Source organism: Poeciliopsis prolifica, unplaced genomic scaffold, assembly GCF_027474105.1.
Source record: "Poeciliopsis prolifica strain line A6 unplaced genomic scaffold, Auburn_PproV2 SCAFFOLD008, whole genome shotgun sequence".
Taxonomy (NCBI): domain Eukaryota; kingdom Metazoa; phylum Chordata; class Actinopteri; order Cyprinodontiformes; family Poeciliidae; genus Poeciliopsis; species Poeciliopsis prolifica.
The window spans coordinates 13,877,878-13,905,327 of NW_026562383.1; the positions used below are offsets into that span (position 1 = coordinate 13,877,878).

The 27,450-nt window shown below is 38.0% G+C and overlaps 4 protein-coding genes across 4 annotated transcripts; 2 read left to right on the forward strand and 2 right to left on the reverse strand.

The window, feature by feature from the left end:
• The first annotated feature begins 6,287 nt into the window (after positions 1-6,287).
• Positions 6,288-11,970, forward strand: wrnip1 (WRN helicase interacting protein 1). The gene is made up of 7 exons (XM_055032941.1): positions 6,288-6,889; positions 7,532-7,726; positions 8,179-8,417; positions 8,949-9,172; positions 10,505-10,660; positions 11,243-11,322; positions 11,405-11,970. The coding sequence occupies exons 1-7, from the start codon at positions 6,293-6,295 to the stop codon at positions 11,684-11,686; spliced, it is 1,773 nt and encodes a 590-aa protein (XP_054888916.1). The 5' UTR covers positions 6,288-6,292; the 3' UTR covers positions 11,687-11,970.
• A 118-nt stretch (positions 11,971-12,088) lies between these two features.
• LOC129361818 (chymotrypsin-like elastase family member 3B) lies at positions 12,089-14,486 on the reverse strand. Its single transcript, XM_055032942.1, has 8 exons — positions 14,397-14,486; positions 14,161-14,249; positions 13,852-13,934; positions 13,462-13,587; positions 13,064-13,200; positions 12,798-12,940; positions 12,569-12,721; positions 12,089-12,155 (listed from the first exon to the last, which is right to left on the reverse strand). The coding sequence occupies exons 1-8, from the start codon at positions 14,434-14,436 to the stop codon at positions 12,138-12,140; spliced, it is 789 nt and encodes a 262-aa protein (XP_054888917.1). The 5' UTR covers positions 14,437-14,486; the 3' UTR covers positions 12,089-12,137.
• Positions 14,487-15,152: 666 nt separating this feature from the next.
• Positions 15,153-22,788, forward strand: dhx30 (DEAH (Asp-Glu-Ala-His) box helicase 30). Its single transcript, XM_055033667.1, has 19 exons — positions 15,153-15,324; positions 15,527-15,663; positions 15,763-15,873; positions 16,317-16,568; positions 16,662-16,811; positions 16,894-17,046; positions 17,361-17,828; positions 18,157-18,537; positions 18,624-18,699; positions 18,791-18,895; positions 18,988-19,163; positions 19,272-19,478; positions 19,575-19,656; positions 19,761-19,954; positions 20,535-20,694; positions 20,794-20,951; positions 21,299-21,402; positions 21,487-21,626; positions 22,346-22,788. The coding sequence occupies exons 1-19, from the start codon at positions 15,153-15,155 to the stop codon at positions 22,597-22,599; spliced, it is 3,480 nt and encodes a 1,159-aa protein (XP_054889642.1). The 3' UTR covers positions 22,600-22,788.
• LOC129362232 (alanine aminotransferase 2-like) lies at positions 22,694-27,290 on the reverse strand. Its single transcript, XM_055033668.1, has 11 exons — positions 26,293-27,290; positions 26,102-26,191; positions 25,915-26,023; positions 25,504-25,637; positions 25,179-25,422; positions 25,010-25,089; positions 24,802-24,938; positions 23,454-23,625; positions 23,222-23,377; positions 23,005-23,117; positions 22,694-22,891 (listed from the first exon to the last, which is right to left on the reverse strand). The coding sequence occupies exons 1-11, from the start codon at positions 26,395-26,397 to the stop codon at positions 22,801-22,803; spliced, it is 1,431 nt and encodes a 476-aa protein (XP_054889643.1). The 5' UTR covers positions 26,398-27,290; the 3' UTR covers positions 22,694-22,800.
• Positions 27,291-27,450: the final 160 nt, after the last annotated feature.

Consider the following 27,450-nt stretch of genomic DNA (forward strand, 5'->3'; position numbering starts at 1 on the left):
TTTGACGAGGCATAAACAGATGGACAGAAACCAGTCATTAATCACTTTGGAAAAGATATGCTTACACCTGTCTTTGAATGCCAGCAGATGACAGACTGTGTAGGTCATTTCCAGCATACTGTTGTAGAGGATATGGAAAGTGTGTCTGAAACACACACTTTTTAACAAAAACAAGAAGAAATCTTCAAAGAACTTCAAAATATTATTTTAAAAGGGTGAATTTTAATGAATTAGTAAAGGTTTACAATAAACACTTGAATAGCAGCATGCATGTGTGTTAGTTAAATTTAGGGGACCCCCAAAGATTGTCTAAACCTGCGAGTAACAAATAACACTTCAAATCTCTGAAGCTCATGCTGGAAGCGAATAAAGCCACAAAAAACTGGGAGATGAAATATCTTAATAAGTGCATGAGATAATGTTCAGTTGAAGATGAAAGCAAGTTTATTAGATTTAAATCCTAAAATACAAACAATTGTCAAAAAAAAAGCAAACTTAGCATACATCAAGGTTTAGGCGTATTGAATACAATAGATTTTTTTTTTAATTCAAGAATAGAATACAGGTATTTAAAACTACAGTTTAATTCAGTAATAGAATTGTGAAACTGTTGTTAATCTTTAAACATCTAAGAGGACCACTTTTCTTTTGTAATCCAGATGATTGTGAATTTTTTTTGTGTTGTTTAACTTTCTTTATATTTAACTGTTTATCATATTATAGGTAACTTTTAATTGGGAATGACTTTATAGAAATGTTAATTAGACTTTTAAATATATTTAATTCAATCAAAAGTGAAATGTGTTTTTGTGTCATTTTCATTTCCGGCTTCGTTTAGGACATGCTGCCTTTGAGGTTTCTTCACAGCAAATTTAACTGTATTATGGTTTACATTTTCTATGACATTTTATTCTAGTTGCCTAATACCTATTCTTATTTAACTGCATTCTTTTAGTATTTTCATCTGTAATTATTCACTTGAATGTTTCTTTTTTGCCTAATACCTCTGTACAGGCCTCTGTACAGTCCTTTGCAATGTTTAACTGTTTGAAAATAGCTCTAAACATAAAATCTGATCCATCATTAACACAGCAAAACTTACAAATTTAAAACACAAATTAGAGTACACACCACCAGTATATAAACTGCATTGGTAAAATTGTGACAATTCTTACATCATGTTGTCTAGTTCTACAAAATACAATATTATAAATATAATATACATTTATGTCAAAAGTTAAAGACAAACCTAAACAAAGTTTCTGAAATTCTTAATAATAGACTTTTTTTTTTATTGTGTTGCTAACTGATATATAATTTCCACCACAATTACAAGCATGCTAGAGAATTATTTTCTCTAGCATGATAAAAAAAAACTAAATAAAAAAAGAAGAAAACATAAATAATTAAACATAACAAATAATAAATGTCAACAAAATTAATACACTATAAATAAATCCCACTGAGACAGTTTGTACATATAACTTCACTAAAGAAAACAGTCATGGATGCTGTGCAAAGGCTTCACTTGAGCTCAAACATGTTTTATTTTTATTTATATTTCTATCACTGAGACTTACATGACCCATGTGGAAGCATTTGCTTGGCAACCACACAAGGCCAGCTGTTAAAAATGGAGCACCACCTCCCTGGCAGAGAACACAATGTCCCGGGGAGTTCTGGGGGACATGTGCGGTCTGGTTACTGTCCAGCCACCTCTGCTTATGTCTCCACTCACACTTCTCCCTGCTCTAGATACACTTTCCCTCAGAAACGTCAGGGTCTGAAATGTTTTTGCGGCAGTTATGAAACTCAAGCGCCCTGATCTGAAGTATGAGTGGAGTCCCTGGAGTTCTTTCTCTTTCATCTCACGTGCTCTCGTGGCCTCTGATTACAGTGTTGCAGTGAAATATGAAGAGTTACTTGCTTTGTACTTTAATCATTCAATAAAAACCTGTCAGACAACACATTTCCATTAAAATGTCTAGATTTTGTAAAAAAAAAAAATAAAAAAGAATGCTGAAACAAAGATAAGGTGAAGCACCAAACAGGGTGAGAAAGATGTGTTAAATGACCCATGTTAAAATTCGTCCAGCTTATTTGTTGGTTAGTCTGGCAAACCTAATACGGGTCAATTTATACATGCACAAAAATAAAAAAAAGAAAATATTTACTGGTACAATTAAGGAGTCTAAGTTTTTTTTTTTTTTTTGCACAGTTACAAACACATTAATTTAAAGGATTACTGCCATTAACCTGCGGGATGAATAATATAGCTCTAAAAGTCTTTAGCTCTAAAAATTTTTAGGAGGAGCTATCTGCTGAAGATGCCACAAATGGTGTCAAAGTCAGCATGAGAAAGCAAATAAAGCTTAGTTACATAGTTGTGGCTCTTCCACAGTAAACATCATGGGTGGATCTTCTGGATTTCAAGAGGGGAATGGAAAAAGGAGAGGGTGAGAGAGCTCAATTAGCCTCTAAGGTAAACCATTCCAGTATTACAGAAAACTACACAGCATGTGTATTTATAATCAGACTTGGATACATGACAGCTTATATTTCTATACTCCCTGGAAGACCTATTTCTAATTTTCTGGTGTTTTCAACTGTAGGGTGGTCACATATTATTAACAAAGAAGAAAAAAAAGAAAACATAATAAATAAAATATTTTATTATCAGGAGCTGCTGAAATCAAAAGCAAATGTCTGATAGAAAACCATCTGTGGATGATCTGTCAGATCTGTTCGTAACCGATGTTAAAGAAAACGCTAAACGACAACACCCACTAGATGGGAGCAAAAACAGCTTCACTAGAGCTTGAAAAGACCCACGAGAGGTTATCAGGCATGTGCAAAATTACAATGAAACTACCACAACTCACAGCGATACTGCTACCATGTAATACTATCCAGTTATGTTCTTTTCAAGCAAAAACAATAATATTCCCATCACTGAGACAATAATTCATCATGTGTTGTCCAAACTAATTCAAATAATTATGATATTTAGATGTAGAACATAAAAAGAGATGCTACGGTTTTTCAAAATAAACAGAGACTGGGATAAATCGTTAGCATCCCATGTATTACAATATTTGTTCACTCGACCTTGCAAGTGTTATGCAAATCTATAACATAATGAATCCCTCTTGACCTTCAGCTTTCAATGAGACACCTGAAAGTTTGGGGCCAATGCTGTCTTTAAAACTATTCATACTGGAATTTACCTTGACATCTTTTATTTTAGGAATGACATTCTGGTTGTGAAGTGTAATCATAATGTGGAGAACAGGACATTGTTGTCACATGGAGAACACAAACAATAATTGTTGGATGTACCTGCAAAAATTTTTGCCTCTCAGCAGCTTCCCTGGCTAGTTTCATCCTTGATTTTTTATTAGTTTAAGGGAACTACTTTATTTATATATATCTATATATTTTATATATTTTTTGTTTATATATTTAGCTAAATATATAAATAGAGTATGTTGTATATTTAATTAAAATTTTGATGATTGAACAATGTCTCACTGGATACGAGTCATGTTTAATAAATTAGAATATCTGTTCGGATTCTTGTTTCTATGATTGAAAGTACCTTGTAAAAAAGTTGGTATTAAACAGGCGCTTTTAAACCAAAATTTCTGTATAAACATTTTTCTTCTTCAACTGATGTAATATTCTAATGTAATGCAAGATTGTATTTGCTGTAAGCTAAGACACCAGTATAGCAATCAAAACAATCAATCAAAAATTAACAGAAATTCAGGTTTGGAAGCATCAGTAGATATGTGTTGGCGTAAGGATGTTCACTTACTGAACTGTTTCTGAAATAAATTGACATTTCAAGAGTATTATAATTTATTCAATGTGACTATACAATATAATTCCATTTAGAAAACAATACATTTTAATGCATTGAAACAAAGTGCATTAAAATACAAGACTGATACATTTGAATCTCTAATATTTTACAAATGTTTATGGATATTCATTTGATAGAAATAATATACTTTGCTTGAGCTTTTATTTAAATTCTGCTGAGAACACATCTGAGTAACGTATTCTGTTCTGAGCTGCAGCTACACAACAATAATATTTGACATTTAGCATTCATGAATTTATTGAGGCAAACAATAGACATATTGAAAGATATTGCCGCAATTATTAAAGCAGTCTATATAAATTTTAACCAAATGTATTAATTTAAAAAAGTGAAAAAGTGGATTTTTTTTTAAATGTGAGAGTGATTTATTAAATATGCGGTTAAAACAAACATAGGTCTACCACATAATTAAATAAAATTAATTATTATATTCCCAACATCTCATATTTAAAGGAGTCCATTGTGCATAAACAGTAATAAGACACTTAATTCTCAGAGAAAAAAAAAAGTATGTGGTTAATACTGACAGCACTCATGCTTGGTTAAAAGAGGAGAAAAATTTTTTTTTTAACTTTTTTGTTTTGTTTTGTTTTTTGCTAATGTTTGATATTGTTTTATGTGTCAAAGTAAGTACCTGGTCAGCAAATGCTGAGTGCCTCCTCCTGTAGCAGAGTAAATCGCGCAGTTTGCCCCAGAGGTAGGAAATAACCAGACACATGCTGTTGATTAGCCAAGTGTTTCCCACTGAGACCAAGTTCTCCATGACTTTCAGTCTACCTCTCATCCTATCGCTGGCCTTCCTTTACCTTCTATCTTTATCTAAGAGGGTTCCTTGGAGTTTCAGCACAGGAGCTTCAAGAGCAGCAGATGTCAGTACCTCCTCAGAGTAAGGAACACCTCATTAGAAGTAGATTATCCTCCACAGCCTCTGTTAATTCAGTCAACTAGCCACTTCAATTGACACTTTGTAGCCAAAGGACGGTCAGCATGTCCTTGTTATAAAAGAGTGACAGGTGCCAGCAAAGAGTGTCGGAGACACAAGCTGTTTCACCATCCTCATTTCATGTTAGCCTGTAACTGTTACGTTCTAAATGCAAACAGAAACTTTGTGAACTGAAATACTTAATTTAGTACTTTAAGAAAAATCAAAATAATTTCTGTTCTTGTCTTTCTGTCAGCAAAGGCAGTCGAAGATGCTTGTAAATAATCAGCTTGCACTATTTTAATACAACCACAAATACCAAACTGGCCACCAGAATGTGCCGGCTAAGGCCTCAAAGCTCCACCGTGGAGTTTCAGTCCCCATCCGAACTCCTGCCCCACAGACCACCAATCTCCCAGGCCTCTCATACATACACATCTCCAGCAGACTAGCACCAGCAGCAATACTCGGCTAACCTTATCATTGTTTCATTGTTATGATGTCACCGTGAAGGGGTGCGTCGGAAGTTATTTTTGTTTCTGCAACAAATAATTTTCATAACAACTGAAGGTAACAAAGCAACGGCTGCATTCCTTTAACACCTGGAAAATACATACTACCCAACCTTTAATAACAAGTGTTTTGATTGCTATACAACTAAAAAGGAACAGAACCTAAATGTTCCAGATTTTTATTTAAAAGACTGAGTATTGAAACACTAAATCATATTTTAAGAAGTGATACTTGGGATGAAGATGTGAAGCAAGAGTGATATACATTTTCATGTAATCTAATATGTTAGCATGTAAATTTTACATGTACGCTATACCAATTAATTAAAGTGGTCTTTTTTCAAAACCTTTGACCTTCTTCTTTAAAGATCAATTTAAAATCTTCCTCAGGCTTCCAGGATGGAGATCTACAATTCAAATGTATGAAGTATTCTCCCAACTATTCATGCCTTTAAGGAGGAACTGCATGTTTCATTGATGTGCAGTTTGAATTTGTCAAGAAAGTAAGTAAGAGCTATGGCAGTTATATGGTGAACTAAGGTACACATCAAGCTTATATGAACACTGGAACAAGTGCGATTTTGTGATTGTTTTGTCTGCTTGAAGACAAAAGCTTCTTTGTTTTTATATGGACAATTTTGTTTGAAATGAAGGTAGGCTATTATGTAATATAATATAATATAATATAATATAATATAATATAATATAATATAATATAATATAATATAAAGGGAATTCGAATTCTTTAAAAAAAATAATTAAATAAAGCAGATTTATCATTCGTCATTCACCACAGACAGTATCTTGCTTGTATTTGAGTTTATGTATTCAGAGAAAAATGCGCACCATTTGTCCCCGGGTGTAAGTTAAACGCGGTTAATTTACGACCCCGGTCTGATCTCACGCCGTTTCGTCATCATCCCGAAGTACCCACTGTTTTGGTCACGTGAACTACAATTCGCGGGAACCAACATGGCGGACGAGGCAATTTCGAACTCAGTTCAATGTCCTGTTTGTTTCAAAGACTTCACACCTGGAGCAATTAACGGACATCTGGACACATGTTTGCTGAGCAGCGCTGCTGACAGTCCGTCCACCGCTGCTGTGAGTGGGCCTCCAGTGAAGAAAGTGCGCGTTTCGGAGCCTGTCAACGACTCTGCTTCCTCCTTCTCCTCCGCCATGCCTGGGACACAATCCTCTTCTTCGGTTTTCTCTCTGTTTCAAGCCAACAAGGACAAACTTGACGCTCAGCCTGAGAGAAGTGCGGCCAAGCGAAGTCCAGTCAGTGCTTTTAGTAAGGGAACTAAACGTGTATTGACTGTGTCGGGATCAACAGGGACAGAGACTCCATCTGTGCCAAACAGCGAAGCTGAGAAGAACATTAATCACTTACCAGCACGGACCCTGTTATCATTAAACAAACCTCTGGCGGAGGTTCTGAGACCGAACACGCTGGAGGATTACTTTGGCCAGAACAAAGTTGTAGGCCAGCAAACTCTCATCCGGTCGCTTCTGGAATCTCAGGAGATCCCATCTCTTCTTCTCTGGGGTCCACCGGGATGTGGAAAGGTGTGCAGGTGATAGCGATAGGATACATTCACACTGGTGCAACACCATAGTATATCATACAATTATTTAATCTGTCTCTTCCATCGAGTAGAAAGTAAATCAATAACTTCAGGGGAAAAAAATCCCATCTTCACTCCATTTGGTGTTATAGGTGACAAGCATCTCTTAGGATGGAACTTTTCTTCAATCACCAATTTGTTTAATTGCACAGCTATATCAATGTGCAAAATTTCAATGTTTTCCTAATATACTGCACCTCCAATAACCCAAAGCAACTACTACTTTCCTCTAACTTCAGCAATAAGAGATAAATTATATGTCTTTCCTATTCCAAGTGATAAGCTTAGCCCATTGTTATTCTAAATGGATGTGAGTAGGCTTTAATTTTAGTGTTTGCTAATAATTCAATACCAATTCTATTGGAGTGTCTCTGTTTACATTTTTAATTAACTTTTCTTTTAAAAAAAAATCATAAATGTATATGTCAAAATATAATTAAATCTATAGATTTTGCAAATGATAAAATTATGAATGAATGTTCATCTAATAAACGCCTCGGTTTCATTTGATGTTTCCATATTTGTCAAGTCGTGTGTTTTTTCTTGACTTGCTTTATTAATTCTTTCTTTTTTTTTTCTTCAGACAACCCTAGCCCACATCATTGCCAGCACGAGTAAAAAGAAAGGATCGGCTCGTTTTGTCACACTGTCGGCCACCAGTGCATCCACCAACGAAGTCCGAGAGGTGATCAAGCAGGCACAGAATGAGCTCAGGCTGTGCAAGAGAAAGACAATCCTGTTCATTGATGAAATTCACCGCTTTAACAAATCCCAGCAGGTACAATAACTACAACAAAGTCGTTTTAGTTTCATAGATTCTTCACAAACAGTATGGATCCAAACAATGAGCCCTGTGGGACTCCATATTAAATCTATTTGATCTCTGATAATTTATTATTAAATTGCTCGATTTTCTAAAAACTGCTCTGCCACTTACAAACTGTTGATTCTCACTTAAACTGGTATTTTGAAAGGAATATATGGTTCCTGCTCCATTTTTGTGTGTAGCATAAGTGACAACACACGAGTTGGTGCTGTTGATCGTCTCATGTAAGGTTTTGTTTAATATTAGATGTTTTAAAAGGCTAAACATAGCAATTAAGTCACTTTATTTATTTTACTTGTTTTATTTGTTGATCCAAACTTATAAATCAGGTGCTAGACTACTTCAGGTTTTGTATTTTCATCTAAGTTAACTTCTTCTTTTTCACTTTTTGTTTGTATGGCCAGGACACCTTCCTGCCTCATGTGGAGTGCGGTACCGTCACTCTGATTGGAGCAACCACTGAGAATCCATCCTTCCAGGTGAACGCTGCTTTGCTGAGTAGATGCAGGGTGCTGGTTCTGGAGAAGCTGTCGGTCGAGGCAATGGGCTCAATTTTGAACAGGGCAGTGGCCGCACTTGGGATCCAAGTCCAAGGACAAGATTCAACAAATTCCTCTTATCGAGACGAGACCAGTAGCTATGAGTAAGTGCTATTTTTCGGTCACCGTTGATTTAGATCAGTTTTTGTCTTTCTTTTCCCCCATGGATTTTTCTATATTATTCAAAATGATTTAATATTTTTAGAAAACACATAGGTTGTCATGGTATATAAAGCTATTGGTGGAAAGGGATTTTTCCTATAATGGATGAAAGTCTCTCCTAATAATTTTCTCTTTACTAGAAGAGCTTGCTTTAAATTTGTAATTTCCTGTTGAATACTTTCAATTTTCAAGATATCTGCATCCCACTCTAATTAGTTTGAGATTTATTTTAGAGGAAGTTAGCACTGTCTGTGTTTATAATAGTACTGTACTTTTTTTTACATCTTAGCCACATGAAACTACTTTAAAGTGCTTTATAGACATGACTCCTTGTGTCTATAAAGGGCGATGCAATTTGAAAAATCTTTAGTTTCGACAAGAACTTCCACTGCAACAATCATAAAGTGAAATATCTGTTATTTAAAGTCTGTCATATTCTGATGCTTTATATATTTTCTGTATTCTTGTTTTAGACCAACTATATACATAGAGCAGAAAGCCTTGGACACCATAGCCTACCTCTGTGATGGTGACGCAAGAACTGGACTCAATAGTCTCCAGCTGGCTGTTCAAGCTCAGATGAAATCCCCACAACTGAACCAGTCAACACAACACGGATTTCCTCAAGAGATTGTGGTGACAGAGGAGCATATCAAGGAGGGTCTCCAGAGGTCCCACATCCTCTATGATAAAGCAGGTGAGCTCATACGTGCTTAGAGTCACTGGAGAAAGAACGAGTGTCTTTGCTCCAAGTATCAAACTTTTTGTTATTCCTTCCTGCATTTAGAAAGGTCCGCTTTAAATTTGGAGTTTGCAGTTGTTATTGGCACACCGAGAGAAATTATCGTTTTAATTAAGAACACATATTGATTACATCATGTTAACATGCAGTTTAGCATTGTAAGTAGTGTTCTACAGCAATTTTATGCTCTTTGGCAAAGAAATGTTGCTGACTGTTATGCTATCTTCGGTTTTTTTGCAAACCTTTCTGCAAGTAGAGGGAGGTAATTGACCTCAAATATCTCTATGGTTAGCCTTCACACATTTTGGAAAAATTTCTAGGATATTATATTTAATGTTTTTTGACAGTAGGGTTAAGGTTAAGGTTAGGGTTTGTTTGAGAACAAAAATTTATTCTCAAACTAACAAAATCTGTTGACTTACTGTGAATCTTTGATTTACATTTTAAATTACAATCCAAGAAATTAATAGTGTTAATAAATTAGCAATGAATTGCAAAAGTGTTTAACATTGTAGTAGCAGTGAAATGAATTTAGCTACTTTACAAGTTAGAGATTTGAAAAATAAAAATGGCAGTTGTTGAAGAAAAAAAACAAATGGATATTTAAATCTGATGCATGTAACAATGTTTTGTTTAGCCAAAGAGCCCTGTCATGTTACATCTTCAAGTTAAGGCCAGATGTTGTCATAACTCTATCAGGTTTAGGTTTACACTAACCTTTTGATTTGACCAATTATTCTGTAATTAAAAGTAATATTAATATCTTACAGTGGCTCATTTTGGGCTTATCTGTGATACTTGTATGATCCTTATGGAGCTTTTTCTAGAAATGTATCCAATTGCAGGCACTAAAGCAGTCACAAACAAATAAAGCTTTGAGGCCACTTTTTTGTGTTTTTTTATGCCTAATACTTGACATTATCATTCATATTTATGAGGACATCAGTGCCCTTTACAAAACTAATTATATAACATTGCAGAGTTCAGCTTTTGTCATGCTGTGTTGTATAATTTGGCCCCTTCATAACTGTGGCAGAGATTAGTAGTTCCCCATGTCCTCATAAACACCATAACATCTATCACGATAGTTATTAATAGATGAGGTATTGAAAATCCTCAGATTGTAGATGTTGCTACTCCAACCATTTACATATCACGTCTCATCACTCGTTTGTCCTCCATGTTGACCTTTGATGTTCAGCTGTCTGAAGGACTTGCTGTTCCTTGCCTCACAGGGTGAGGAAACTTGTGTTAATGTGTTAATATGTGTGTGTAATTTATTCATAGGTGAGGAGCATTACAACTGTATCTCAGCGTTGCATAAGTCCATGAGAGGCTCCCACGAGAATGCCTCCCTCTACTGGCTGGGCCGCATGCTGGAGGGCGGTGAGGATCCGCTCTACGTGGCCCGCAGGCTGGTCCGCTTCGCCAGCGAGGATGTTGGTAGGTCATTTTATTTATAGCATTATCTTCAATCAGCCCCTTCCAATGGTTTCCCCGTCCATCCTTTTATTCATTCATTCAATGTTTTGTTTACCTGTTTGTCCAACTGACCATTTGCCTTTTTGCCTATCCATCCATCTTTCCTCATCCATCCTGTTTGTCCAATCGTCCATCTGTGCCCCTTTTGAGTCTTTACCACTGTTCTTTAATTCGTCTGTCCTTAGATTTTTCTGATCCATATATTCAAAACGTGACCTCTGTTGAACTAGTTGTTGTAAATTCACCATAACATTTTGTTTTAAAACAAAATGACTAAAAAGGGCAAGATCTCTGGAATTATGAATTTGGGAAAGTACAGAAACATATCTAGATGTTTCTAGATAAGTACAGGAATTCTTCCAAAGTGCTTTTCCACAGTTTGTTATCCCCCATACCTAATCTTTTTTTTTAATTATTCATGTTATGAACATCAATATTCTTAATATTTGGTGTGTGTTTTTTTTATGCCTCTATTTCTGCTCTTTGGATTTTTGAATAAAATGTGATTGATTTTCACATGTCTCGCTGCTTTTTCTCCTCCAGGTTTGGCTGACCCCTCCGCTCTCACTCAGGCTGTATCCACCTTTCAAGCCTGTCACTTCATTGGTATGCCTGAATGTGAGGTAGGCATGCCTTACTTACCATCATAGATTGTTTTTTAATTTTCCACCATTCCTACAAAGATTGTTTATCATTTTCTTTCAGGTAATCCTTGCTCAATGTGCTGTCTACCTTGCACGAGCTCCCAAGTCTATAGAGATCTATAAGGCGTATGGCAATGTAAAAGCATGTTTGAGAAATCACAAAGGTCCCCTCCCTCCTGTCCCCCTGCACCTACGCAATGCACCCACCAGGCTGATGAAACAGCTGGGCTATGCTAAAGGCTACAAATACAACCCAGAATTTAGCAGCCCGGTGGAACAGGAGTACCTGCCTGAGGAGCTCCGGGGTTTTGACTTCTTCACCTGGACACCATCAAACCCTTGAGTGTTTGAGTTACTCACAAGCCATTGTGAAGCTGAAGACCAAATCTACAAAGCTTTGTACTCCAAGAGTTTGCTTGCAACCATTGAAATTAGCCCCTGAAGGTTTATAGATTTTTTTTTCTCTACCCTGATTATTTCAAAATAATCAGAGTAGAAATTTACCCTTCAGAATATGGTCTAAAGGGTAAATTGCATTTTTCTATTACTTTTTTCTCTGTATAGCAGAAATTGAGTAATACCACTCTTATTAAACTTAAAGGGTTTACAGATTATGCTTTTATGTATTCTGTTCTAGTTTTTCACCTATATTTAATTATAAGAATTAATTCTGCAATTTAATGGATATTATATATCTTGTATAATAAGTTTAAGTTTTCAGTGATGAACATAATAAAATAAAAAGTCAATCAAACTGTTTATTGTTCTGTATTGCACCACTGTTGAAGGTTTCCTCAGTTTTGGGCCATCGTCTGTAAGAAAATGCAACATGATTAAATCCATTACTGTGAAAGTAAAATAATTTTCTGTTTTGATTTTGTGTCACTCTTAAATGTCAACATATCAGACAAATATAATCTCAGTACAACAGAGCGTTACCATTTTTAAATGGTAACTTCAAAATTTAAAGGTGAAAAGAAAAATCACCCTGATTGTATGTGAAAATATGCTCTTTGATAACTCATTAATGAGCTTTGATTAGAGGTTGACACAACCAGTTCCATAGTCTTAAAGCTGTGAAACTTTGTTTTATAATAAAATTTGATCATTTAGAACGAAATTAAAACGAAGACATCAATCTTTTTTTCGCAGCAGTGTGTAAACATTTTACTTTGTATGTACCCCAAAGTCAGATAAGTTTTACTATGCGAATAGATTCCCTCACCTCGCTGATCCATGGGACAAAAGAAGCCACCCGCGTGAAGACGGTGGGCTTTTTAGGGATATTGCATCCACGACCGTCAACAAAGCTCGTCACTCCTTCCACATACCATCTGTTGTCATGACCCTTACAGTTTAGAGGGCCCCCAGAGTCGCCCTGCAGGTTTCAGGAAGATTCTTATTCAACCGGTCTGTGTTACATGAACACGTTAAATTCTTTGGATGTTTCTCACATGGCATGCCGATTTGCTGTCTCCTCCTGCACAAACCATTGTCGTCTTTGCTGAGCTACCCCACCAGTCGCTTTGACTGCAGACGCTGTGATCCACCACAGGAAGCAGCACCTGCTGGAGTCGAGTTGCCCTGGGTCCACCGGCTGCAGAGAAAATTACTCCCTCATTGTAAACACTGACAACATAAATTATGCTCCAAAAAAAAAAAAAAACTGATGATTAGAACCATGTCATATTTAACAGTCTGAGTGAACAGCAAATCTTACAGTAAAGTCGACCCCAGCCTGTGATGTAACAGGGCTGGTTGTGTGTCAGAGTGGAGCTGTGCTCTGGCAGGCAGGCAGGCTTAACTTTGTCATTGAGGTCAGCACTTTTCTCCAGTTTGAGCAGGGCAATGTCATTCCTACAGAACAAGAACAAAACTATTTAAATGTATAATTTTTGTGGATTTCATTAGTTATATTGACATTTCAGTGTCTTTTGCAAATTATAGCTCTGGTGAATTACATCATTATTTCCTACTGATGTGATTTCTTAAACCCAACCAGATATCCTTCTAACTGAGTTCTCTGTGAAGTACTGAAAACATATAATTTATTCTTGGTAATTTTCCAAAGTTCTTAGAAAATAATCATTCCTCCAAACTTTGTATTGTTGAACATACCCACAAGACACACAGTTATCATTCCATTTGGGATGAATGAACATTTTTGCCACCATGATGGACTGTTCGGGTCCCTCTTCCTTGTCCATATCATGCTCAGCAAGAACCACTCTGTATGTATGGAATCTGGATTGGAAACAAAAATGTTGTATATACTTTCCAAAGTAAAAGATTAGAAAGCTCCCTGATTTATGTTGAGGATATACAGTACTTTCACAAAGTCAAAAGGTAACCTCCTTCTCGTGCTGGGTTCTTCAGATTGGATATAAATAAATTGTAGCATATTTTGTTTATTTCATTATTTGGAAAATAATAAACAGTCAGAAAATTGACACAACATTTCAAAATAGCCAGTAAGCTCTTGCAAATGCCATAAAAAAAAACTCTCACGTAATGCAGTGTGCGGCTGTCAAGACCCAGTCTGGGGCAATAAGTGTTCCTCCACAAGTGGGGTAAAAAGACTCCAACGAAACCTTAAGGGTAAAATAAAAAACAATGAAGCTAATATTTGTAGCACATTTCTATAGCAGATGACAACAGCTCTGGTACAATCCATATCTAAACACAATATGCCCAAACACGGTGGATTAAATATTATTAAGTAATAAAATCATATTAATGGGTAGAAAAAGAAACAATTCATTTTTGCACATTACTTTTGTGTATGTCATAATTTTTTCCCCCTCTTCACTCACTCACCTGCCACGGCCAGCTGTACAAACGAGCCTCTTCTCCATTTACTACTCGACTTGTGTTGGGCCAGTAACTGGGCACGCCACACCCAGACACTGAAGAAGTGAGAGGCAAATTAAGGCAAAGTTTAAAATGACACCCTAAGTGAAGGTTAAATCTCATCTTGATCCAATTCAAAAATAATAGCGAGCTTCACACAGATTTTTGGAATCAGAACGATCACGTTTTAACTTTGAAATTACCAGATGTGACAACCAGCAGGAAAACAAGTCCCAGTTCCATCTCTGTCTTTTTTCTTCAAAGATAAGTGACTTATCAAACAGCACTGTTCATGGGAATGAGTCCAGACAAGACCAGTCAAACCCACCCTGGGAGTTTTCCTTCTATTCTGCAGGTGGCTGGACTAATGTTTACCATTAAACTGCAGACACTCTAAGCAGCTTGCCACTTATGTTTTCAATAGCTTAGATATTTGGGGTTTTCCTTCTTACACTACTATGTGGTTTTAGTGACTGACCATTTAAAAGTTTACAAGACCCTGTAATAAAAATATCAAGTAAGTATAAGTTTAATGTTTAAATTGTCCTTCATGTATACAAACTGGGATATCTTATAACATGAGTATATTTTCACCTGCAACTTATATCCCTATCTTGTTCTTAGAAAAAATTTACATTTCCAAAGTTTAATACTAAACAGCTGCTCTGCTCCTATTGTGCCTCTTCATAAGAGTGGCAGTGGCACTCATCACTCTTAGAGAAAAGTCCCAAATGGCAATAAATAACCTAAAAATAATTATTCTCATTAATCTTGACCTTTGACCGCTGGAGATGAGCACCAGCATCCGTGGCGACCTCAATATAGGGATAATCTCTGAGTAAAAAGTACGAAGGAACCGGAGTGTGTAAATCAGTTTTACATCCACCCAGAAGAGGGCGCCACAAACAGCTTACCCCCTTTCGTCACTCCAAAGAAGCAGAAGAAGACGTTGTTTAAAGATGGCGCTGCCCGGTACCTTACTCGTGAGGCTGAGAGAGCTTTGCAAAGTGGCCAAATGTGCTCATACCGCAGGGAAAACGGCATTTAACTGGAGCGGAGAAATGCGGTGGCATGGGTCAAAAGCGCAGACGTTTCACGAACACAGCGCGTCATTTTTCAACAGTAAACGAGGTGAGTAAAAAAAATGCCGGTTAGCTAATAGTTGACTGTCGCAGCAGTATATAACCTCAAGGACATCCAGCATAAAAAAATGTGATAAAAATCATTCCGCTTCCAGTTTTCAGATCATATTTCAACGTGTGTTGGTTTGGTTAAAGTGCCGACAAACAGCGTTAACATTTCTCTGTGTCTTGTCATTGTTTTTAATTCTTAGGTAATGGTACTCCAGATCTTCTGAAGGAGTTTCCAGATCCTAAAAGTCTCCTCAACAACACCATTTCCCGGTCACTAGGAGTGAATGATCTGTCCCAGCTCATCCAGTACACCTGTACAGAACATTCTGGTGTCAAGGTCAGCTGAAATCCTCTCGATTTCACCCATCATATGCCTCTTAACATGTAGAGGTTTTTGTGTTTGAGACAATTGTATTTTGTAACCATGCTCCTGCAGAAGGCCACTGTCACGCTGCTGTGGCCCAGCAAGATTAAAGAAGAGGGCTATGCTTCCAAGAAAATTGATGCAGAGCGATTTGCGGCTGCTGCAGCCTGCCTCAGACTCAGGGTAAGCTGCTGTAAAAGTAACAAAAGGAGCTCCACAATATCTTGCTAAAATATTTGTCACACTAGATTGTTCGCATCTTTTCACTTTACAACTCCAAATCTCAGTGTATATTATTGGGTTTTAGCGTGATTGATCAACACGACGTGAAACATACTTCTGGAGTGGAAGTAAAACAAAACAAAGTTATTTCTTTTAATCCAAAAATCTGCAATATGTGGTTTGCTCATGTTTTCAGATTCTCTGAGTCTGTATAATTTTTGCTGCACGTAGATCTGCATTTTTTTTGTCAGTTTTTTTGGGTGGAGGAGTGGGCTGTAAAACACACTTAACAGCTGTATTTATACTAAGATTAAAATATACGCCGGCAAACTAAATTGGGCATCTGCTGAAGACAATTGGTTTCTGAATAAAAATGGTACCTGTGTTTTTGTTTTTTACCAAAGGAATTGGGTGTGATTGGTCCTAACAATCAGCTCCCAAAGAGGAGAGCTGGCCGGATGAGAGGAGGGCTACATTCCCATCTTTATGATCCTGAAGAGAACTGTCTGACAAACATTCCCAACTCCAGAGCCGATGAATTGTTCCCTCCTGTGGAAGATGCCTCCAATGTCTCTGAAGCTCTTTCTTTTTTTCCACAACCTAAATCTCTTCTGACCAGAGTGATCCAGGTGGCCACTTCATCCAGCAGAGTCAGGGTTAGTCGAAGTTTTTCACATTTCTACATTCGGAGCTTATCATTTGTATAATCCTCATATCTGAATATATGTTTGTTTGTTTTTTTCCTGCAGGAGTTAATGCATTTCAGAACAGCAGGTGGAAAACTAAAAACGTGCGAGCTGACTCTACTTTGGCCGGAGCGCATGATGTTCGAAGCGACGGCGCGTAGCCGAGTGATGGCAGAGAAAAAGGCTGCAGCACTTGCCTGCATGAAGCTGAAGGTGGGAGGAGATCTGATGAACTGATGTCCATTTAGCTGCAATTCATAATTATGTTAAAATATTTCTCGTGCTTTTGGTGCAGGAGCGTGACCTGCTAGATGAAGAGAATAATCCACTTACTCATGCAAAGTATCATCGAGAAAAAGTAAAGGAGGCTGGAGAGAGAGAGAGGCGTCCATTCCCACTTGAGATTCCAGAATATTTGGAGCAACGCATGAGAGACTACCTAACACAAGTCAGTTCCTTTTCCATATGTCTTGCTTGTTTAGATTCATGCATTAAGAAGGCCAAATGTGTGGACAGTAGCCATGCTAACTAGCCTAGGCATTCACAACAGGTTGTGGTGTGGGGATTTCTGCAGATGGAAGTAGGACTCCAGGGAGAAAGCAGGAGAGCGTGTCTTCTTCTTTTTTTTTTCCTCTTTTTTTTCTCCACAGATCTTCTGTGTCATATTGTACTGTCAGGACATGATATGGAAATATGGCACATCGGTTATGAAAGATGCATACTGCAACTCTAACCATTCATTCTGAGTTATTTTCCTCACAGTACCCGGTTGCAACAGAAGTACAGAAACTATGGGAGGACGAAGAGGCAAGAGGACAACAGACAGCAAACGAGGAGGAAGAGGATGAAGAAGACCATGTTGCAGATGCTATCACCGGTAGGCCGTACAGGCCGATGTCCAAACATCAGGCTCGGTACCTCAGTCGCCAGCTTCAGGAGGCGTGGGAAAATGCAAACCCTGGACTCAGCGTGGAGCTGCCTGTCGACGCTCACCGACAGCGCGTGGTCTCAGCCGTGCGCTCCTCCAGGGTGGTTGTGATCGCAGGTGAGACAGGATGTGGCAAGACGACGCGGATCCCACGGTTTCTGCTGGAGGAACAAGTGAGAAATGGGGAGGGCGCAGACTGCAACGTCCTTGTCACGCAGCCTCGTCGGATCAGTGCCGTGTCTGTAGCTCATCGAGTTGCTCATGAGATGGGGCCACATCTGAAACACCATGTCGGATACCAGGTAATGGTTCATTTTAAAGTGTTTTCTTTTTCTGGCTCAATAAATTTGTACTATTTCTTTTTAATTGTTACAGAAAATTATGTCATTTGAGACTGAGTAACACTTAAAGTTTGGTTCTCACATTAATTTCAGAAACATGTCATACCTCTTTATGTTCCCCTTCATAATTATGTAGTTTGTTTTGTAATGTCTTACAAACCAAATGTTAGTTGTAACATCATACAAAGTGAACACAGTTCATGGAATATAAATGACAGGAAGAAATTACTGTAGTGAGAGGAAACTAGTGTAATGTCCAACGCCGACGCAGTAATTCCTCTGTGCATAGGTGAGACTTGAGAGTCGCCCTCCGGAGAACAGCTGCGGGTCCATGCTCTTCCTCACTGTGGGCGTCCTACTGAAGAAGCTGCAGTCCAACCCAACCCTGAAAGGAATCAGTCACGTCGTTGTGGACGAGGTACATGAGCGAGATGTAAACACAGACCTGCTGCTGGCGTTGCTACGCTCGAACTTGGACGAGAACCCGGACTTGCGAGTTGTTCTCATGAGTGCCACCGGGGACAACCAAAGGCTGGCAGAGTACTTTGGAGGCTGCCCTATTGTAAAGGTCCCGGGATTCATGCACCCTGTGAAGGACAAGTACCTGGAGGATGTGATGCAGGAGATGGGACATTCGGCTAAGTTCCAAAACAGGGTGGAATTAAGCAAGGTGAAATTTTATAGAGCTGTTACGTTTACGTTTAGATTTTTTTTTTCTTTTTCTTTAAAAATGTTTATCTGATTTTGTTTGAGGAGGGGTCGGATGAGGCCGCACCAGATCTGGACTTAGTAGCTGATGTAATTGAGCACATTGACAAACATGGAGAGCCAGGTAACTAATGCATACTCGCCTGAATAATCTTTTTTGTTTCATATCTTTGCTTCACAGACATATTTTTACATTGTTTCCCTTCCATCTGCAGGTGCGGTGCTGTGTTTCCTCCCTGGGTGGCAGGACATCAAGATGGTTCAAGAAAAACTGGAGGAGAAACCACACTTTTCACCAGGCTCACAAATGATCGTACCGTGTAAGACTGAACACATTGATAGACAAGTTTTGGTGTTTGGGGGGTTATTGATAACTCTAAGATGACTTTTCTGATTTATTTTTTTTTTGTAGTGCACTCAAGCTTATCAGTAGCTGACCAGCAGATGGTGTTCCAGCGTCCCCAAGCTGGACAGAGAAAGATTGTACTCACCACCAACATAGCGGAGACCTCCATTACAATAAATGATATAGTACATGTGGTGGATACAGGAACTCACAAGGAACAGAATTATGACCAGCGGACAAAGGTTTTTTTTGTTGTCGTTGTTTTTTTTATGCGTTTAATTTGTATTTCATGTTGGAATCTGAAACCAAAACAATTTTTCTTGATAAAACTAAACAATTTTTTTCTGCAGGTTTCTTGTCTGGACACAGTTTGGATATCTCGCTCTAACGTCACACAAAGAAAAGGGAGAGCAGGACGTTGTCAGCCGGGGCAGGCGTACCACCTGTTCCCAAGGAAACAGCTGGAATCCATGACGCCCTTTCCTGTTCCTGAAATCTTGCGCACACCACTGGAGAGTTTAGTACTGCAGGCTAAAATCCACAGTCCAAATTGCAAGGTACTTTAGATGTTTCTTGCTGCCTTTTTTTTTAACCATTTTTTGTGATGACCATTTAAAAAGATATACACATATAAAAATTGTGTTTATAAACAGGCCGTTGACTTCCTGTCCCAAGTATTGGACAGTCCAGAGCCACATGCTGTGAGAGATGCTGTCCAAAACCTCCAAGATATCGGTGAGGGACTCAAATCCACATAAACATCTGCTGTGACATTGATGTTCAAATTGATATCTGAACCTCTTTGTTACAACACATTTACATCATTTGATTTGTGGCAGGAGTCCTGGACAAGACAGAAACCCTGACTCCTTTAGGGGAGCGTGTCGCATGCATGTCATGTGACCCACGCCTGGGCAAAGTCCTCGTACTGAGTGCCATGTTCAGGTGTGTTCTGCCCCTGTTGTCTGTAGTTGCCTGTCTCACCAGAGACCCATTCCTCAACAGCCTGCAGAACAGAACTCTTGTGAAAAAGGTGAGTTTTGTTTTTAATAAATGTATTATTTTGTTTCTGTTGTGAAAGTATTTTTTCTTTTTACTTTAAGGTAAAAATAGTAACAAAGGTAATTATAAATTGTGAGTTTCATCTCTGGATCTCAGTTTTATAATTGGTTTTATTTTGTAACCAGGATGTTGTGTATTGCAGTCTTCTGCCCAGGTCCTGTTTGAAAATGAGATCTAGATCTCAATGGGGTTTATCTGGTCAAATAAAGGAAATAAAAATAAATACAATATTGTTTAGATGCTCAATTTACCGTATGTACAAAATGCTAAATATTTCATAATATTTAAACCCCTTAGTAGCAGCTTTGAAGAAACCTATCATAATAAGTCAGATAAGCATAACTGTATTAGGGACTGCACTTGGATCTACTAAAGCAAATATTGATGATTTGTGAACACACCTAAGGTCAATCTGAGTCTCTGTGTGTATTTTTCAAGTCTGTTAAATATAAGAAAATATGTTCAGCAAAATTTTTTTTAAAAGAACACCAGAGAATTTTGGAAAAAGATTATTATGACTTAACTACCGTAATTGTGCTTTGTTTGTCTAGGCCAAAGAGGAGCTGAGCGGCTCCAGCTTTAGCGACTATCTGGTGTTCAGTCGAGCGATTCTGGGTTGGAGGAAAGTCCAGCATGAGCGGAACAGAGAGAACAGAGATGACTATTTGGACAGATACACTCTGTCCAGAGGCAGTCTCCGATTTATCAATGGTTTGTCTGAGCCACTCACATTCAGATGAGTCTTTTCCAGATTTTTGGAATAAAGTTTCAGTTTGATAAAAATCCTGCTCTTGTTTCATCTTGTGGCAGGTCTCATTTCCCAGTTCAGTGACAACCTGCAGGAAGCAGAGCTGGTTTCCCGTTCCAGTGAGTGCCAGCAGCAGACTTCTATCTACAATGAGCACAGCAATCAGGACGAGCTGCTGAAGGCCGTACTGCTGGCTGGGTTGTATCCCAACCTCATCCAGGTAAACAACTCTGCATACTGGCTTTTGTTAGTGCTTCTATGCAATTGCTATAAGATAAATATTCCTGCAATTGGAAACATTTGGGGTTTGATTCCAGCTCTATCAAATAGAAATGTGCCTTTGTCACAAAGCACTTAATGCCATGTTGCCTAGGAATCCATGTGAAAGTGTAAAAGAACTTAAAAATAAGCAACAAGTAAATTTAGTCCATTTCACTTTCATACTGTGCTTGGCTCAAGATTTCCAAGTAAAAGATATTTAAATGATAGACTGTTCTGCTCTCAATAAATATTATGTTGCATACATTCTGGCTCATCCTAATACCGCTGCCTTTTTTTTTTCTAAAGGTAAAGAAAGGCATTGTTACCAAAGGGGGGCGCTTTTGTCCCAAAAATCTTGCTCTGCGCTCACTCAGCGGTCCGGTGCTGCTTCACCGCTCTTCAGTGAACAGGTTTGATCATGTTCAGACCTTTTCCCCAGCAGAGTGACACCAAGTGATAATGGTCATGTTCACTTTGTCTCCCTTCTGTTGCAGAGGCAAAGAGGACCTCCCCAGCAGGTGGCTGACCTTTTTCAGTGCGGTCAAGTCTAACGGGAATGTTTTCATCAGGGACTCTTCTGCAGTTCACCCCCTTGCCCTGCTGCTGCTCACTGACTGTGACATTTCAGAGACAGGTAATGTTTGTCGCAGTGCATGTAGAGAGCACGAGTGGTTGGAGCTAGCTGTTGAAATCGTTTTTCTCAATACATTTTAGATTTGAAGACAATTGTATTATTATTTTTTTTTTTGTCAAAGGGTGTGTGTGCTTTTGGAAAGTAAAAACCTACATGCCAGTTCTTTAAAGTCTTGTCCTAGTGTGGCAAGATTGTTGGAATGAAATCCCCCTTCAGTTAGTTTACTCAGGTTACAACATTTTCACAGGAAATGCAATTTTTCTGGTTGCGTTTTAAAGATGGCTAATATCCACTGCTTAAAAATATTTCTTCACCTTCTAAAATTTGCAAGAACTTTTAAACAAATCTGTTTGTAAGTCACACATACAGGTACGTCTCAATACATTAAATTTGTAAAATGTTTGTATCAGTCAAATTTACAAAGAAATGCACACATTGATTAAAAGATTATCTCTATGCTTTGATTTGGTAATTGATTTTCTACTGACTGCTTATGAAATGGCAACATTTAGAATTTCTAATGGAGAAATGTTGGTTTAATGAAATATGATTGATACCTGCTTAAAGGTTGTTTTTAAAAGGTACTTTTTAAATATAATAAATGAGGCTTATCAGAATGCATATTCTAATTTAATAAGTGTTTTTTCTTAGGTGTCAAAAAAGGTGATCTTATTTCATACTTGAACTAAAGTTTTCATCTTTTTTTCCTGCTGTTTCAGTAAAAGGCGACATGGTGGAGGTATCTTTTCCTGGCCAGTCTCTGGTGCGCTGCGAGGTCCCAGTTCAGACATGGGATCTTCTCTGGGAGCTTCGCACTTCCATTCAGACCATGCTCTACCACAACTTCAACAATCCCAGTAAAGCTAACATTTCTCAAAATGGAAATCTCATCTCGTTACTTGTAGAGCTGCTGAACAATACAGAGTCAAACCCTTTTGTTGAGATGTCTGGCACAGAAAGTGAAGTAGATTAAAAGATACATATATTCTGCATGCAAGGTTTGACGTCATGGAAAATTTCAAAATCATGAAGCATATTTTACTCTTAGTAAGGATGGGTCATTGAAATTGAGAACATTGTTATTGTTTATTAAAACAATAAAATGGCTTGCCAATATGAAGGCATGAGTTTTGTTTTTACTGACTGCAATGTCAGAAGAGACTTTTTCCTGTTTTCATGAAAACTCCTTCATAAACTGTTTGTGAAAGACGCTCAAACGTTTCAGTATTTCTTCCATGGTGTCTGTGGGGGTCATGATGCAAAATCTGCAGAGACAAGTGGGAGTGGTGAATACCTGTGCTGTGTGATGTTAACTTTAATCATTTTATGTTAATTTAAAATGGCTAATTTGTCAAACATTGAAGAATTTGAGTCTCACCTGATGTGGTAGGTGCCCTCCTTTTGTCCATATTCACTCCCAGGACTAAACAACACTCCTGCCTCCTCCAGAAGTCTCATGCAGTAAAATGTGTCCGGTTCCAGGCCAGCCTCCTGAAACATCCAAATAAATCCACTCTCATAACAAAACACACAAGAACCTTTGGCAGTATATTATGAGTTGCATTATATTGCTCAATGTGCATTTATTCTGAAACCTTGGCTCTCTCAATAGCTTTGGGAGGAAGAAACACTCTTGGGAATGCAAATGCTCCTCCTTCCAGTGGTTGGCAGCTAAAACCAGGGAAGCTGTTGATGACTTCTTCCACCCTCCTCACGTTTTGAGCTAACAAGGCCCTGATATGCTGTGTCTCCTGCACAATGGAAGATCATGCCAACAGCTTGAACTGTTAGTATCCCCAGTCATTATGGTAAATAAAAATATCTCACCTTCAAATAGAGAGGGTATGAGGGGGCTCCTGGTTGTGGAGGATTCACCATCACATCCAAGGCAAACTGTCCCAAAATGGGACAGGAGTTGGTGGAGAATAGATTGTCGATGTGCTTCATTACCGTAGGGTCAAGGTTCACAAGCTCAACGTACCCAGTCCGTAGACCACACCTAATACAACAGACTTATATGAAGTGCTTAAAAATCATAGTTCAAAAAATTATTATTAAGCATTTTTTTTCATATGAACTGCAAAACGTGTAATGATATGATGAATGCCTGAGGAGATATCTGTGAGGTAAAGGCGTGCCACTAAATTGTAATATTTTATGCATTTCCTACCAATCTAAACTGATAATCTACCTATTCCTCTTCACAAGTTTATAGTAGGATGAATTAGTGATGAGCTGCAATTTTATAAACAAATGTTTCTGAAGTTTGAGTGGAGCATAGAGTGGTATGGGGGTCTGTTTGGTATCAGTGTGGTTCATACTGAAGCTGTTCATATGGCAGAGATATGAATAACCATGGATGAAAATATTAAGCTCTTGGTATTTTCTAATTAATTTCAACTCAGTACAAAGCGACGAAAATAATAAAAATACGAAAATTCAAAGGGATGAAAAGACTAGTACCCTCACCTTCTGAATGTTTGCATATTCACACAAGATGTCTTATTTTGGATATGTAAACGTTACACTTCTCCAATAATGCAACACATTCCTGGCTGTTTTATAATTAAAGTAAAAATCTCAAATAAATCCTCAATGTGAATTTATTTATTGCAGATTTACACCACACCTTTCAAAGTATACACCACAGAAAGGTGTGGTGTATACTTTACAGATCTATACATTTTGTTCTACTTATTCATTTGTTCAGCTTGTTTGCGTAGGATTGATTACACAAACAACATTTTCCCAAGAGTTTCTGAATGCTAACTCGGTGTAATAACTTATTAACACTGTCGTATTTTCTTAGAAACAACTCTAGATTAAGGATTAAAGTGGGTTTAGAGTCACCAATCACATACAGTAAGTAGTATGTTGGGGAGTTCAGCCACTTTCCATATTTGGAGTGACATTTGTCTGGGCAGAGTGAACAACGAAAGAAAAACTTGCGTCTCACTCCAAAAGAGTAAACATTATAAAAAGAGAAAATGCAGGTCAAAAGTTTGTTTTATTTTTTAAGTTTTTATTTTCTTCATATTCTTGACTCACTTACTACTAATGGTAATACTTATAGTAACACTTATATGCTTCAGTACTTTCATTTTTCTTAAGTTGAGCTTTTGTGTTTGTTTGGGTAAAAGCGCACATGTGTCAGATGGTGTGATTGCATACTCACTCTCCCATGAGGCCTTTCGAGACCGTGTGGAAGGATGCTAGTTCCACTGTGTCTGACAGCGGAGCCCCAATTTCACCCAGAGCTCTTTTGTAAGAGACAAACTCACTTTCCTTCCCATGAACACAGTCCTGATACACCTGAGGAGGAAGAAATTGCATTACACAGGTTTCAGTATTTGAATATTTTGTAAAACTCTTGATTCACTAACCTCATCAGCTAGAAGAAAAAGCTTCTTTTCTGCAGCAAAACGAATCACCTCTTGAATGCATTTCCTGCTTTGAACATAACCTGCAGACATAAAATAAAAAAATATACATCTGTTTCAAATCCAGTGACAGGACACACAAATCATATTGATACTGCCTCGATTTTGTTACCTGCTGGGTTTCCAGGGTTGATGACATATAGAGCAACCGGGTTGCAAACTCCCTTTGCAGAGTCCAAAGCTCGCTGCAGCTCTTCCGTCTCCAGCGCCCAGCTCTGCTCCTCTCTGAGGTAATAGGGAACCGCCACCGCTCCCAGCGTCATGAGGGATATAATAGTGGTGGAGTGGCACGGCACTGGGATCAGCACTCCAGTTCTGGGTGAGGCCTCGGAATTCACCAAGACCTTAAAAATGTTCTGAAGAGCCCAGGAGACGACACACTGTGCTAACCAGGTTACCAACAAAAGGAAGAGGAAGATTGAATTGTGTTGAATTACCGTGAGTGCCCACTGTGAGCCTGGGCTGATGTAAATGTTTTCAGGGTGACATGGAACCCCTCCATCCCGTCTCACAATGTATTCGGAGACGCTCTGAACTATTTGTGGTATTCCTGCTGTGGCAGAGTAAGAACCTGGAGACATGACAAAAGTTATTTCAAATTCAAAGAAATCATATATGAAAACATTTTTTAGATTCTTCTTGGTGGCGATATGAAAGCTTTCATCTTTTCTGTTATGTTTTTGTCATAAGACTGACCCAATAGACAGTGTCCTCCACAATTATCACTATTACTGGCACCTTTAACCACATATTATCTCCCCAAATTAGCAGTGCAATTCACTTTTTTCATCCATGAATTTGTCTTCATATATAGTGAATCTCATACTGGACAAATGCACAAGTCTTACCTACACTCTCTCCCGCACATGTTCTCAGCAGGTGTTGAGCCCTCTGCTTGACATCCACCATCAGCTTGTCTCCATCCATAAGCTGAGGGTAGAGACAAGCTGCAAGAACCTATAAGAGAGGACAGCTAACAGTTATTTGGACAAAACAAGGAAAGTGTGTAAACCTTGGTTCTAAGTTGTCTCATACCTGTCTTACAAAAGAAAGAGGTTTCAGACCTGCCCTGTGTGGGTCACCCCAGAAGACATCAATCACCTCTCTGTACGGCTTTTTTACTCCCTGTGAATTGAGACATAAAAAAATTAAAACAGAAAGAAAATGAATATTTTAAATTGTTTTTTCCATTCACGTATCGCAAATGTATAGTGTCTACGTTTTACCTGTCTGAGCTCCTCCTTGATCTGGTTGGTCCGCCTGAACAAAACTAAGCACTCCGTCTGTTTTATATTTCTTACATTTGAGCTGATCTCCTTCAGGACAGACATGTCTGTGACTTTTTTCCTCTCTGACCAGACGCTGACCTACACAGTCTGACCAGGACGGCTCCTGATGTCCTGAGCAGCTCAATGGACGCGAAACTCGTCTTCTCGTTAAAGATTCATGATAAAATGTGGCAATAGGTGTTAGGTTAACATGATGGCGTGCCTTTAGCTGCGGCTTTTTTGACTTTCTCCTTTATTAGATAATCTACAAAAACAAAAACATTACTTTTCTTTGTTATTTGTTAACTTTGGGTTCTGATCTGGAATGACAACACTAATCAGTGACACATTTTTCAGAGCCTCCTGGGTTTGGATCTGTTTATCTGATTGTTAAATGTTTCCTAAAGTAAATATGGAAGACTGCATTTTGGAAGAACGGAATGAGCACATGTTGAATTTCTGTACTTTAATGCCTGACCTTAAGCAGCGAAAAGAGCATACCACTCTGTTAATCAGTTATAGCATTTACTTAAACATACCAGCATTGAAAATATATTATAAGTCATATACAAAAAAAATTAACTCATGACCCAATTTATAACTAAGTAAAACATTCTGTATGCTTCTGCAAATGATATAGTGGTGGTCAGAGGGCCTGATGGCGAAGGTGCAGTCAGACTGCTTCAAGGCTTCAGTGTGTGAATGTATTTGTGAACGGGTGAATGATCGAATGTAGTGTGAAACACTTTGGGGTCCTTTGCTCTAGATAAATCGCTGTTCAAGTACAGGACACTTGCCATCTTGAACTAAATGTTGTGTGTAAATAAGCAATTAATAAATACAGAATGAAATGACCCACAAAGGAATTGTTATTCTTTTCTGGTAGTTAACAGTTAACACTCCTTTATAAATGTAATGGTGCAAAGGCTATAACTTGTATGTCTGAGAACTTTCACACAGACAGACAAAAATGTATTTATTAATTACAGCAAAAGTTAAAATATCTCTAAAAAAAGAGTTAATTATGTCAGCAATTTGATATAAATACTGAAACTTATTTCAGATATTATATGTGCAATTCAACTTAATACAAAAAGAAAGTCAAGTGTGCTGCTA